Source organism: Canis aureus, chromosome 15, assembly GCF_053574225.1.
Source record: "Canis aureus isolate CA01 chromosome 15, VMU_Caureus_v.1.0, whole genome shotgun sequence".
Classification (NCBI taxonomy): Eukaryota; Metazoa; Chordata; class Mammalia; order Carnivora; family Canidae; genus Canis; species Canis aureus.
The window spans coordinates 55,225,011-55,238,653 of record NC_135625.1 but is presented as its reverse complement, the minus strand read 5'-3'; the positions used below and the strand labels follow the sequence as shown (position 1 = coordinate 55,238,653).

The 13,643-nt window shown below is 36.6% G+C and overlaps 1 protein-coding gene across 19 annotated transcripts in view; it reads right to left on the bottom strand.

Moving 5' to 3' along the window:
* AGBL3 (AGBL carboxypeptidase 3) overlaps positions 1–13,643 on the bottom strand; it is a 65,320-nt gene that overhangs the window by 10,775 nt on the left and 40,902 nt on the right. For all 19 annotated transcript variants that reach the window (XM_077850001.1, XM_077850007.1, XM_077850003.1 and 16 more), the window contains 3 exons: positions 7,971–8,019; positions 6,434–6,627; positions 1,553–1,784 (listed from right to left, as the gene is read on the bottom strand). In XM_077850001.1, coding sequence (XP_077706127.1) covers positions 1,553–1,784; positions 6,434–6,627; positions 7,971–8,019 — 475 coding nt within the window. The remainder of the gene's footprint in view (positions 1–1,552; positions 1,785–6,433; positions 6,628–7,970; positions 8,020–13,643) is intronic.

The following is a 13,643-nucleotide window of genomic DNA, read 5'->3' as shown; positions in this document are numbered from 1 at the left end:
AAATATGAGATTTATTCCTTAATATCTGATTCTGACCAATGCTTGACAGAGATAAAGAGATGTAAGTCATCTTGATAATATATTGATTAGTGTTCAGTAGATTCATTCATTTTGGTTAAGAACAGAACAATTTAAGTTCCAGCCCCTAAGAAATCTCTCACGAAAATAATGATTAAAAATCAGGCTAGGTCTTAATTGTCACCTTTGCCTAGGTCCACTGTATTTTGTTTTTAGTTTCCTGAGTTTTGAGTCTACTGATACTGTCATGTGTGATTGATTCCTTGTTTGCCTGGACCTATGCTTATCTGTTTTGTCCATATTAGTTGACCTAGTAGATACTAGGAAGGCACTGCCTTCCCCAGCATGATAGCTATCCCTTCTAACTAGAAACTGTTACCAATTGCCTATTCTTGTAATTTTATTGACTTTGCTGATTATACTATAAAAAATAGGCATTAATAAAAACTTAGGGGAAAAAGCATAAAGAGGAATATTATCCTCTGCCAGTGTTTTATCCAGAGATAATCATTGTTGGGATTATGTGCTACCAGGGATTTTTCTAGGTGTATATGTGTTTGAATGTGTATAATATGCACACATTATATATTTACATAGTCTATAAATACAACCATACCAAAGTTGTTCTATAGCTTTTGTTCACTTATGCATTGTGAACATTATCTCACGTTAATCTGTATTTATAATATTTCATAGCTATGTAATATTTTATTTTATGGACGTACTATAATTTAAGCAATTTTCTATTGTTGAACACTTAGGTTCATTTCTTTTCCTTTCTCTTTGACTTTTTTTCTTTTAAGATTTTATTTATTTATTCATGAGAGACACACAGAGAGAGAGGCAAGGACACAGGCAGGGGGAGAAGCAGGCTCCGTGCAGGGAGCCCAATGTGGGACTGGATCCTGGGACTCTGGGATCACGCCCTGAGCCAGAGGCAGATGCTCAACTGCTGAGCCACCCAGGCGTCCCTCTTTTTGATTCTTATGAATAATACAGAAATGAACATCAGGGCACCTGGATGGTCAATTAGACTCTTGGTTTCAGCTCAGATCATGATCTCATGGTTGTGTGGTGGAGCCCTGCATTAGGCTCTGCACTCAGTGGGGAGTCTGCTTCAGATTCTTGCTCCCTCTCCCCCCCCACCCTCACTCTCTCTCTCTAAAATAAGTAAATAAATCTTATAATAAGTTATAAATCCTAAGCTCCCTAGGATTATAAGGCTTAAACACATCAGAGAAATCTGAAGTCATGATACAGTTATACTTTTATTCATGCCTACTTTACTCATAGATCCAAGTTAATGAGTGATTTCATGCAAATAAACAATCAAATAAGGCCTGATAACCTATTCCCTTCACATATCCAGTATTTTCTGATGGCTTTGGGTTTTTGTTGCTTTGTCAAATGTGGTACAGCTGCCACCATTTTTAAGAGCAAATGTTTTGTTTCTTAGGATAATGAAGTAATAAGCATTGCTTCCTTATAAAAAAGGCATTACATAGCTGAGAATGATAAAATTTTATTGACTTACTGATGTTGAATTTGGAAATTGGTTCTTGGATTGAGTATTTGTTTTATCTGAGGGGTTTGCACATTTTTAGTGCTTTCCATGCTAGGGAGCAAATACTGCAATATTTCTTGAGTTTGAGGTATTCGTTTATCCCTGTAGATTCTTTTTTCATCATCTGTCCAATTTATGCCAGTCTTCTTGCTCTGGAAGGGAGTACTTTCTTTCATTTTGCTTTTAAAGTTGTGACGCAGATCTGGGGAGCAATCACAAAAATATGTGTATATATATATATGAATTGAATTGGCTCAACAATTATTTATTGAACATCATATGTCAAGGATCTATCTAAAAATTCTTATCCATTTGAAGCTTATATTTTAATTATAGGGTCAGAAAATAGCAAATAAAAACATATGTCAGATAATGATAAAGTTTACAGGATAAAATAAAGCTGGGGAGGGGAACAAAGAATTCTTGAGGGGGGGTAGTGGTTTCTATTTTTTTTAAAGGTGTTTAGGCAAGGCCTCCCTGGGAAGCTGACATTTCAAAGGAATTAGGGAGTGAGTCAAGCAGATACCAGAGGAAAAGAGCATTCTAGGCAAGAAAAATAGGTAAGTGCAAAGGCCCTGAGCTAGGAGCCTGATAGTGTATTGAAGGATCATCAAGATGGACTCCTAATTCTGGGAAACGAACAAGGAGTAGTGGAAAGGGAGGTGGGTGGGGGGTTGGAGTGACTGGGTGATGGGCACTGAGGGGGGCACTGGGTGACAGGATGAGCACTGGGTTATATGCTATATGTTGGCAAATTGAACTCCAATAATAATACAAAAAAAGATGGCACAAGTGCCTAAAGCAGATTGAATTAACTGGAAAGAGCTAAGATATCAGCTCAGATAGGTAATCTGGACTCAGTTTACACAGGCCATTGTAAAGACTGATTTTACTGAGTGTGAAATGGGGAGCTACTGAAAGATTTTGAGCAGAGGAGTGTTACGATCCAAGATTTGTTTTAGCAGGAACCTACTGTTATATAATCCCGTATTTTGAGATTGTTCTAATGAATTAGTGTGGGATGAGAGAAGAAAGGAATCAGTGGTGACTCCAAAGCTTCTGATCTTGGGAAACAGAATGATGGAGATACGGGAAAAACCATGGGAAATGCATGTTGGAAATCCCTTCTTTACTACAAGATATGAAAGAATTACTGTTTATTTTGTTAATTGTGATAATTATTATAATAACATCTAAAGAGAGTGTTTATCTCTCCCTTCCATTAGTAAGACTACTATAAAAAAAAACAGAAGATAACAAATGTTGGTAAGGATGTGGAGAAATTACAACCCTGGTGCACTGTTGGTGAGAATGTGAAATGGTTCAGTGACTATGAAAAACAGTATGGTGGTTCCTCAAAAACTTGAAAACAGAATTTTTGGAATCCTATAGTTATTCTATGTCTAGGTATATGCCCCAAAGAGTTGAAAGCAGAGTTTCAAAGAGTTATTTGTATACATTCATAAAAGCAGCATTATTCAATTCACAGGAGCCAAAAAAGGTGGAAGCCTTAACAAGGAAGGAAATTCTGACTCCACCTCTACCATAGATAAAACTTGAGGACATTATGCTCAGTGAAATAAACAAGTCATGGAAAGACAAATACATTATTTATTTGCCTTATCTATACACCTAGTTAAAGTAAATGTTCTCTAAAATTCTGCTTCTCTCTAAAAACCTAATTGTTTATTCTATAAATATGTACTCAGTTACATGTTATACATTCTTTCTATAGTCAGTAAAAAAGATCAATATAAATCTAAGAGCTAGAAGTTGCATCTATTTCTTTTCCTAGAAATGAAAAATCTCTCCAGTCACATTTTGACAAATACAAATAATGTATTTGTCTTTCAAATATTTAATTCCACTTATATGAGATACCTAGAATAGTTAAAGTCAGAGAGATTCAAAGTAGATATTTGCCAAGAGCTGGGAGGAAGGAGGAATGGGAGTTGTTTAATGGGTATAGAGTTTCAGTTTTGGAGATTGTGTGCACAACAATGTGAGTGTACTTAACAACACTGAACTTTACGCTTAAAATTAGTTAAGATGGTAAATTTTATTTCACGTGTATTTTAACACAATTCTTAAAAATCCAATATACTAAGGAAGAGAGAAGAGGGATAAAAAGAAACCCTGAGTAAAGCCCGAAGGAAGCCTAGTAGACATCTTAAAGGATGTGGTGGGATTACTTGTAATTATAATGCCTGAGGCGGTATGGAGACAACATAAGAAAAATAATATATTTAGAATAAAACCATCAAACAGATTATTATTAGTAAAAAAAAAAGGTTTAGTTATACACTGAACTATTTATGGACAAAATATGATTTGCTGAACTTGCTTTAAATACTTTAGCAAAAAAATAAAAGAGTAGTGGGAATATAGATAGAAGAATAGGAAGATGCTGATAACTATTAAGGGTGGGTCATGGGTCCCAGTGGATCAGCTTATTCTCTCTACTTTTGTTTATGTTTGAATTTTCCAAGTAAGGCTTTTTATAAAAGGAATTGTCCATTATTAAAAGTGAATGTTGACTATATTTTGAGAAAGTGAGACAGAGGGTAGTGATCAGAATTATGTCACTGAGGAGATTGGGCCGGAGATCTAGGGAGAGTTGGGAGAGTACTCATTTGGACTTCATTTTAAAAACTTCAATATCTGCTCCATAAAAAAGAGAGAACAGTATAAGAAACTCCCTCTTAAACCCATCATTCAGCTTCGATAACTGGATTTCTTCTTGCTCAATATTTGGAACCCATCACTGGCTGGGTGAAATGGTTATAATGGTTACCTGTGCCTGTAAAGCCTGTTCCGAGGACATAGTAATGATGCCTGGAATGCCATGACTCACTTCTGGGTGCTGCTGGTCTAGCTAAATAGAAGACTGGGTACTACAAGAGTACAGTGTTTGTGTTTACCAAACCTAAAGAAGAAATGACTTGGATATAAATCTGTCTGCTAGGATTTATGACTCCTCCCCTGCTCTCCCCAGTCAGTTGAGTCTCTGTATCTGTACCATAACTTATCAGTAAATATAAACTCTTCCAGAACTGGAGACGCCTGACTGGACCTTTCATTAATCTCTGATAGAATCCATCTCAGTTCATACTTGGTAAGTTCAGTAATCGGAAAGGACAGAATTTCTTCTCTAATAAACTGAGTGCTAACAGAGCTAGGACATTTTAGAGGAAAATGTAGAGCCCTAAATGCATATACTGTAAATAAAGGGACAACACACAAGACTAGGAAAAGATAACTCCTTTTGAAGTGACTTACTTCAGTAAAAAAAAAAAAAAAAAAAAGAGTTTTTATTAATACATCATTAAGATTCACCGGGGCATATGCCTGTAAGATAATGTAATCAAGAAGCAATGAAAAAGCTCAGAACAGGCTGGAAAAGGTTGAGAAACATAATTTTTAGTAGCTGTGGGGGACACTGAAAAAGAAATCTCCCTTTTCAACAAAATTCCATGAAGACTACCTGTCTCCAATCTCTTTCCTATTTTATTTTTTTTTCAAAGATTTTATTTATTTATTCATGGGAGAGAGAGGGAGAGAGGCAGAGACACAGGCAGAGGGAGAATCAGGCTCCATGCCGGGAGCCTGACGTGGGACTCGATCCTGGGACTCCAGGATCATGCCCTGGGCTGAAGGCAGGAGCTAAACTGCTGAGCCCCCTGGGCTGCCCTCTTTCCTATTTTAAAATACACTTTAATTAGATCTGTACCTCTGTCATTCTACTGAAATTTCTCTGATCAAGATCCTGAATAAAACTTCCATGATGTAAAATCCAATAGTAAATTCATCTCACTTATTCAGAAGCACTAGACTTAGTTGATTATTACCCTCTCCTTGATATATCTTCTTAACTTAGCTTCCAGGACAACACATCCTCTTAGTTTTCCTCCTAACCCACAAGATGCTCCTTCTGCTTCTTTGTTGGTTCTTATTCTTTTCCTGATCCATCAGTACTGGAATTTCCAAGGATTTGCTCCTTAACCCTCTTCTATACCCATCCTCACTTAAGAGTCTCATCCAGGTTCTTGCCCTAAAATTCTATCTTTATCTGAAAAAATATATCCTAAATGTATATCCAGCCCAGACCTCTTCCTGGAACTCCAGACTCATATATCCAACTGCTTATTCAGTTACCTCTGCTTCAGTGTCTGAAAGGCATTTCAAAAACAAGTCTAAACCCAATTGCTGCTCTGCCCTCAGCCTTTACTATCTCAGTAGAGGATAACTCCACCTAGCTAGTTGCTCTGGAAACTAAAACTCTGGCAATTCGACAGTCATAAACAATTGTGAAATTATCACCACATTCAAGATCTAGAAAAGATCATTGTTAAGAGATTCCTTGTGTTCCTTTCTAGTCCATTCTTCCCTTCATCTCCTACTCTATCCCTTCTCCTATTAGGAAAGCTTTATCTGTTTTATTGTTGTCTCTATATATTAGTTTGCATTTTATATATGTGGAATTTCACATAGCATTTACTCTTCTGTGTGTGGCTTCTTGTACTCAGCACAATGATTTTGAGATTCATCCCTGTCATGTGTATCAGTTCATTTCTTTTTTTATTCTACGGTATGGAGAAGGTATCAATGACAAGGTATTGGGAATATATCAATTAAATAGATTTTTTTTTCAAAGCTGTATTAAATACTATTTTTAAAACTCATATAGAAATTAAAGGAGGCAAGTATTTTTCAGAATCAGGAATAAAATGGCTATTAATCCTCTCTGTTTATAAAAGGGTTCCCATTAGCCAAATTTCATAGGATTTATTAATGATGATATAGTGAAAGCAACCTCTGTATTTATTAAAATCCTAAGCAATAAAAAAATACCTTCTGTTGGTATCCGTGTCTTCTCAGTCCAGCTGGGAGTTAGTGTGCTTATAGGACACTTGAAGGATGTCACTTTGAAACAGCTTCCATACAAGTTTGTGCTCTTGGGCTGAATTATTTCATGGATCGGCTTCTCACTGGTTTCCAACTGTCTGTGTTGGTTTTTGCTGAGCCTCTGAATCATATTTTGGGAGCTGAAAGAAATTGGGTCCTCTGATTTCAATGTCAATAGTGAACTATCTAATCAAGAGTAATGTAATGTCATGTTATATTTGTATATTACACCTTACAGTATGTAAAGGAGACTTACAGATATTATCTTACTTAGAGATCTCACCAGTCCTATAATAAAGGCAAGATGGCCTATGTTATCCCTATCTTATATCAGAGAGGGAATGTTAAGGAATCAGAATGGTTAAGCTATTTGCTCAAGATCACGCAGGTATAAGAGGGACAGGTCTAGAATTCACATCTTGTGACTTTAATACTTTTTCTATTTTCTCTTATTTTGATATATTGTTTGGTTTATTTCCATAGGTATGATAAATAATATATTTTTAAAAACTGTATTAGTTTGATCAATCCTAGATCCAAGTACAGGCATGCCTAAAGATGGCTTCTTACCTATTCTGTAGGAGAGTCTACATGTTTCCACACAACCCATTATACTGAATAGAAACAAAGCTCTTAGAGCCAAGAGCCAAGAGCCAAGGAAGCTCAAGAGCCAAGGAAGGAAAAAAGTATTTTCTCTTTTGGACAAATTCAGTCTATCCTCAGATACTTAGTATTCCATGGTTCAGATGGTTGTCCATGTCATTATTCCTGAGAACAGGAAAACTTGCCAAGGGTGCTAGTGATATAATGACTGGTTTAGACAAAGTTTACCTATGTTATCCCTGAATTTATTTATTTTCTTCCTCTTTCTTAAGATTTTATTTATTTATTCATGAAAGACACAGAGAAGAGAGGCAGAGACATAGGTAGAGGGAGAAGCAGGCTCCCTGCTGGGGAGCCTGATGTGGGACTCAATGCCAGGACCCGGGATCATGCCCTGAGCCAAAGGCAGATGCTCAACCACTGAGCTACTCAGGCGTCCCCTGAATTCATTTTCTAGTCTTCCAATTTTTAGGTACAAGTATTAGCCCTATGTGACCAATGTTCCAATTGCTATTACAGGTCATAATTTGATAGTCATCCAATTATTGTTATTGGATACTAAATAATTTTCTTATGCCAGAATTTTTTTTTTTAAAAGAGAAACTCAGATAGAGAGTTTCTATCTGCGTAGAAATATCTAATTGTAAATTTTAAGGCATTCATTGGGGATAGTTTGAGAATACTGAAATCTCAAAATCCTTTAACATATATTATATAAGCACTGCTATGTAGAACACTGGCCTAGTCACAGATACTATGGAGACATCAATTAGCAATTGTTATAAAAAAGCTACTTTTACCTGTTGCTTTAATTCAAAATCAAAATCAAAGAAGTCAGAGGAAAAGGAATAAGGTAGTAGAAGAATTCTAGTTCCCTTACCTCAAATATCTTTTTAGAAGCCAAGCAGGAGCTCGTCCAGGTATTTTCACTAAAAAAGAGAATATACCATAAAAGTTCTGAATGCAGATTTTAAAGATGAACAAAACTTAGTATTTTTATTTCTTGACAATTACCTCATTTATACATTAGTGGCTAGCTTAACTGAGCTTATCTCCAATTACTCTGTTTTGGACATGAGAGACACAGAGAGAGACAGAGACACAGGCAGAGGGAGAAGCAGGCTCCATGTGGGGAGCCCAACGTGGGACTCGATCCCGGGTCTCCAGGATCACAACCTGAGCCAAAGGCAGACGCTCCACCACTAAGCCACCCAGGTGTCCTTCTTGTGAATTTTTGTTTTTTAGATTTTATTTTTTTATCCATGAGAGACACACAGAGAGAGGCAGAGACAAAGCAGGAGAAGCAGGCTCCTCATAGGAAGCCCGATGTGGGACTCGATCCCTGAACCCAGGATCGCACCCTGAGCTGAAGGTTAAGCCACTCGGGTGTCCCCCTTGTGCATTCTTAAGATATATAAATATAAAACTTATAAAAGCTGAATGTAAACATAATGAGGTTAACAGATACCTCCTATATTTAATAAAAATTAACAATGGTGGGTTTATGTCCCATGATAAAGTAGGGAATTTTGCACTTTGTGTTTTCTTCTCTGAAGTGCCTCTAGCTTTAGGATGTCCCTCTTTAATGTAATGGTAACACTAAACACATTCCAAGACCCAACTTGCTGGTTTCCTCTTACCAAGCCGATTTTTACACTGGTCCCTGGTGGCAGTCCAGCGCAATGACATTGTTAGATATCCCACCAATAGACAAATCTGAGCATGGAAAAGGATTTTACTTTTTAGCAGCAGTAGGTTTTTGGACTTCTAAGCAATTAGTTTCCCTCTCTAAAAACGTCACCCCCCCAAAAAAAAAAACAAAAACAAAAACGTCACCCCCTTGGTATCTACAGGCTTGTTTTTGGTAGACTAGATTTTTGGCATGCAGGCAATATGCATCTTTAAATTCGTCAGGTAGGTTCTGCATGTCTGAAATGTCCATTGTTTTTAGATACTCATTGTTTTGGATACTCTTTATTGTTTTGGATACTCTGGTGACACTGGATGTCACCATACGTTAAACTTCTCTTTATCAAGGAAAATGTTTATAAAGCACAGAGGTAAGCTGAACTTAACCTGAAGGTGGATTTCAAATAAATTACAGTTTTCTTTCTCTCTTTCTTTTTTTTTTTTTTTAGGTTTATAAATGAATAGTTTTATTGGAGCTAAAAGTGAACTAACCACTTACTTTAGTTAACTTAGAAAATTTTCAATCTTTTTGTACTTAACACAAGTCTATTCCTCTTGATTTCCATGCAAATAATTTATAGGATTCACATGATCTTACACAACTCTCTCCAAGGTGCAAACAGAAAAATTCTTATTTTCTCAGAATCAATGTGGTATCCTCCTAAATTTTATCTTTTGCATACTTTTTTTGGCAGCTATAGTGGGATAATGTGTTTTGATCAGCAAATTAGATACCTGACTTTAAAATGTCAAAGCTTGAGTATTTTCAGTGATAGCAGTTGTTACCGTGGGAATGTTCAGATGAAGAGGTACAGAGGTCACTGGAGGACAACATGTCAAATGAAACATCATTCATGCCCTTAAAGACCTTATCGCCTAGTGAGGATTACAATAAGGAATCAGGTAATTACAGCAGAATACAGTTAACACGGTGAGAGAGTGGATGAGAGTGCATTATTGGTGCGCACAGCAGGTGCAAGCCAGGCAGGTGCCATTTGATAGTAAAATGTAAAGGTTGTGTAAGGGTTACTTAGGAAAAGATTTGGGAGGGGAGTGTTCCAAGCAGAAGGAGTAGGAGTTGAGAATATATGATGAACAGAGTCCGGTGCACTGTGGAAACAAATCACAGTTTTCACGGCCGTTTCATTTGGCTGCCCCACCTTTGAGTTCTGAGTCAGTCTTTCCCCTAAATGTCTTATCACTGTGTGAGTTTTTGTCACAGGCTACACACAAGACCGGACAGCTTACATGCAATGAATCCTTTTCCATAGTCCTTGGTGCTTCTTCAAAGATCTTCAGTTTTAGAGAAACAGCATATAAATTATTTTACTGTAGTGCTTCCCTGTATTCTCATCTTCAGACTATTTCCAAATTAGAGGACGTTCTTGTGTCACCTGTCAAAAAGGTAATTTCATGGCAGACAAACATTTTGATGGCTTTTCTATGGCTGGCAACAGTGATCTTGCAGGCTCAGGTCTACGGAGTTTATCTTCTTCCTTTCTATAAGGTCAAAAATTTCATTAAGTGTTTCTGCGAATTTTGAGGAAACTAAAAAGCGACCAAAAACTTACATTGTGAACGCCTCAAAATCACAGATAGGAAATCACGCTTTTTTTAGTACAACATGTGAAGACATGTAGCAGGTAAGATCTTTTCGTTTTCTTTGATGAGAAGTTTATAGACTGAATGAAATTTGCCAAATTTTACTTTTCACTGCCAACCATTCAGATACACGAGCGAAGTATCACTGAGATTTGGACAACACATTAACAATACACATCTTTATGTTTTCTGTGGTTCTGTTCTTTTTTCCTCTTCTCCTGGTGTGTATGTGTATTATGTGTGACATCTTCTAAAACTGTTCCACAGACCTTTGATGTTCTGTTCGTTTTCCTCCTTCTGGTTGGTCTTTGCATCTCAGTTTGGGAAGCGGGTCTTACCTATCCTCAGGCTCACTGATTTCTTTCCTCAGCCACTTCCACGCTGCTACGGATGAGGCCATCAAAGCCATTCTTCATTTCTGTTAAGTGTTTTTGGCTTTTAGCATTTCGTTTGGATCCTTTCTTAAACGCTTCCAGATCTTTGCTTATATTGCCCACCTGTTTTTACATGTTGGTTACCTTTCCCATTAGAGTGCTTAACATACTAATCGTAGTTTTTTTGCTTTTTAAAAAATTTGTTTTCAATTCCAGCACAATTAACATACAATGTTCTTTTAGCTTCAGGTGTATACATTACTAAGTACTCTTCATGATAAGTATACTTTTTAATTTTTTATTTTATTTATTTTTTATTGGTATTCAATTGGTCAACATACAGAATAACACCCAGTGCTCATCCCATCAAGTGCCCCCCTCAGTGCCCGTCACCCAGTCACCCCCACCCCCCGCCCACCTCCCCTTCCACCACCCCTAGTTCGTTTCCCAGAGTTAGGAGTCTTTCATGTTCTCTCTCCCGATAAGTATACTCTTAATCCCCTTCACCTATTTTGGCCATTTCCCCCACCCACCTCCCCTCTGGTTCTGTATAATTAAGAGTTTGTGTTGCCTCTTTGTTCATTTGTTTCTTTTTTTTTTTTTTGTTCATTTGTTTCTTAAATTCCACATGTCAGTAAAATCACATAGTGTTTGTCTTTCTCTGACTTCTTTCTCTTAGCATTATACCCTCTACCTCTATCCATGTTGTTGCAAATGCCAAGATTTCATTATTTTTTTGGCTATATTCCATTGTGTGCATATGTATGTATATATGTATATACATATCACATATATATGTATGTATCACATCTTCTTTATCCTTTCATTTGTCGATGGATGCTTGGGTTGCTTCCATATCTTATCTATCATAAATAATGCTGCAATAAACATGGGAGTGCATATATCTTTGAGTTAGTGTTCTTGTATTCTTTGGGTAAATACCCAGTAGTGGAGTTATTAGAACATATGATAATTCTCTTTTTAATTTTTTGAGGCTCTCTATACTCTTTTCCACAGTGGTCACACTGGTTCACATTCCCACCAACAGTGCATGAGGCTTCCCCTTTCTCCACATCCTTGTCAACACATGTTGTTTTTTATGTTGTTGATTTTAGCCATTCTGACAGGTGTGAAGTGATAACTCCATGTGGTTTTAAGTTGTATTTCCCTGATGAGTGATGTTGAGTATCTTTTCATGTGTCAGTTGGCCATCTGCATATTGTCTTTGAAGAAATGTCTGTTCAGATCTTCTGCCCATTTTTATTTGGATTATTTGTTTCTTGGATGTTGAGTTGTATCAGTTCTTTATATATTCGAGATACTGTTTATCAGCTATGTCATTGGCAAATATCTTCTCTCATTTGGTAGGTTGTCTTTTAGTTTTGTGGATTGTTTCCTTTTTTGTGCAAAGCTTTTTATTTTGATGTAGTCTCAAAAGTTTTTTTTTTCTTTGCTTTTGTTTACTTTGCTTTAGGAGACATATCTAGCACAATGTTGCCACAGCCACTATCAAAGAAATTACTGCCTATGCTCTTTTAGTGTAGGCTTTTTATGGTTTCTGGCCTCACATTTAAGTTCTTAATCCATTTTGAGTTTATTTTCTTGCATGGTGTATAAGCAAGTGGTCCAGTTTCATTCTTCTGCATGTAGCTATCCACTTTTCCCAACACCATTTGTTGAAGAGACTGCCTTTTTCTTATTGCCTATTCTTGCCTCCTTTGTCGAAGAATAACTGACCAAATAACTGAGGGTTTATTTCAGGGCTCTCTATTCTGTTCTATTAACCTCTGTGTCTACTTTTGTGCCAGTATCATATTGTTTTGATTACTACAGTTTTGTAGTATATCTTGAAATTGGGATTGTGATGCCTTCACTTTCATTCTTCTTTTTCAAGATACTTTGGCCGTTCGGGATCTTTTGTGGTTCTGCACAGATTTTACGTTATTTCTTCTAGTTCTATAAAAAACACTTGGTATTTTGATAGGGATTGCATCAAATCTGTAGGTTGCTTTGGGTAGTATGTACATTGTAACCATATTTGCTCTCCCAATTCATGAGCATGTAATAACTTTCCATTTGTATTATCTTCAATTTCTTTCATCAGTGATTTATAGTTTTCAGAATACAAGTCTTTCACCTTCTTGGTTAAGTTTATTCCTAGGCATTCTATTATTTTTGTTGAAGTTGTAAGTGGGATTGTTTTCTTTTTCTGTTGCTTTATTATTAGTGTATAGAAATGGAACACATTTCTTTTTTAAAAAATTTATGAGAGAGAGAGAGAGAGAGAGAGAGAGAGAGAAAGCAGGCTCCCTGTGGAGCAGAGAGCCTGATGTGGGGCTTGATCTCAGGACTCAGGGATCATGACCTGAGTTGAAGGCAGATGCTTAACCAACTGAGCCACCCAGGTACCCCAACAAATTTAGTGAAATCCTTGATTGATTTTTTTATAGATTAATTTTATTGCTTCTATGCTTCCTACTTTTTTTTATTCCTGCTTATGGTCTTTCCTTTTCCTCAACAACTCCCCTTTAACATTTCTTGTAAGGCTGGCTTTGGGATAATATATTCCTTAAACTTTTATTTGGGAAATTCTTTATCTTTCCCTCTATTCTGAATGATGGCCTTGCTGAGTAGAGTATTGCTGGCTGCTAGAATATTATATTTTCCTCTCAGCACTTTGAATGTATCATGGCCCCCTTCTCTGGCCTGTGAAGTTTCTGCTGAAAAATCAGCTGATAGTCCTATGGGCTTTCCTTTGTATATAATTGTTTTCTTTTCTCTTGTTGCTTTTAAAATTCTCTTGTTATCACAACTTTTTGTCATTTTAATTACTCTGTCTCTTGGGTTGATTTTGTTGGGGTCTTTCTGTGCCTTGTGGACTTGGATTT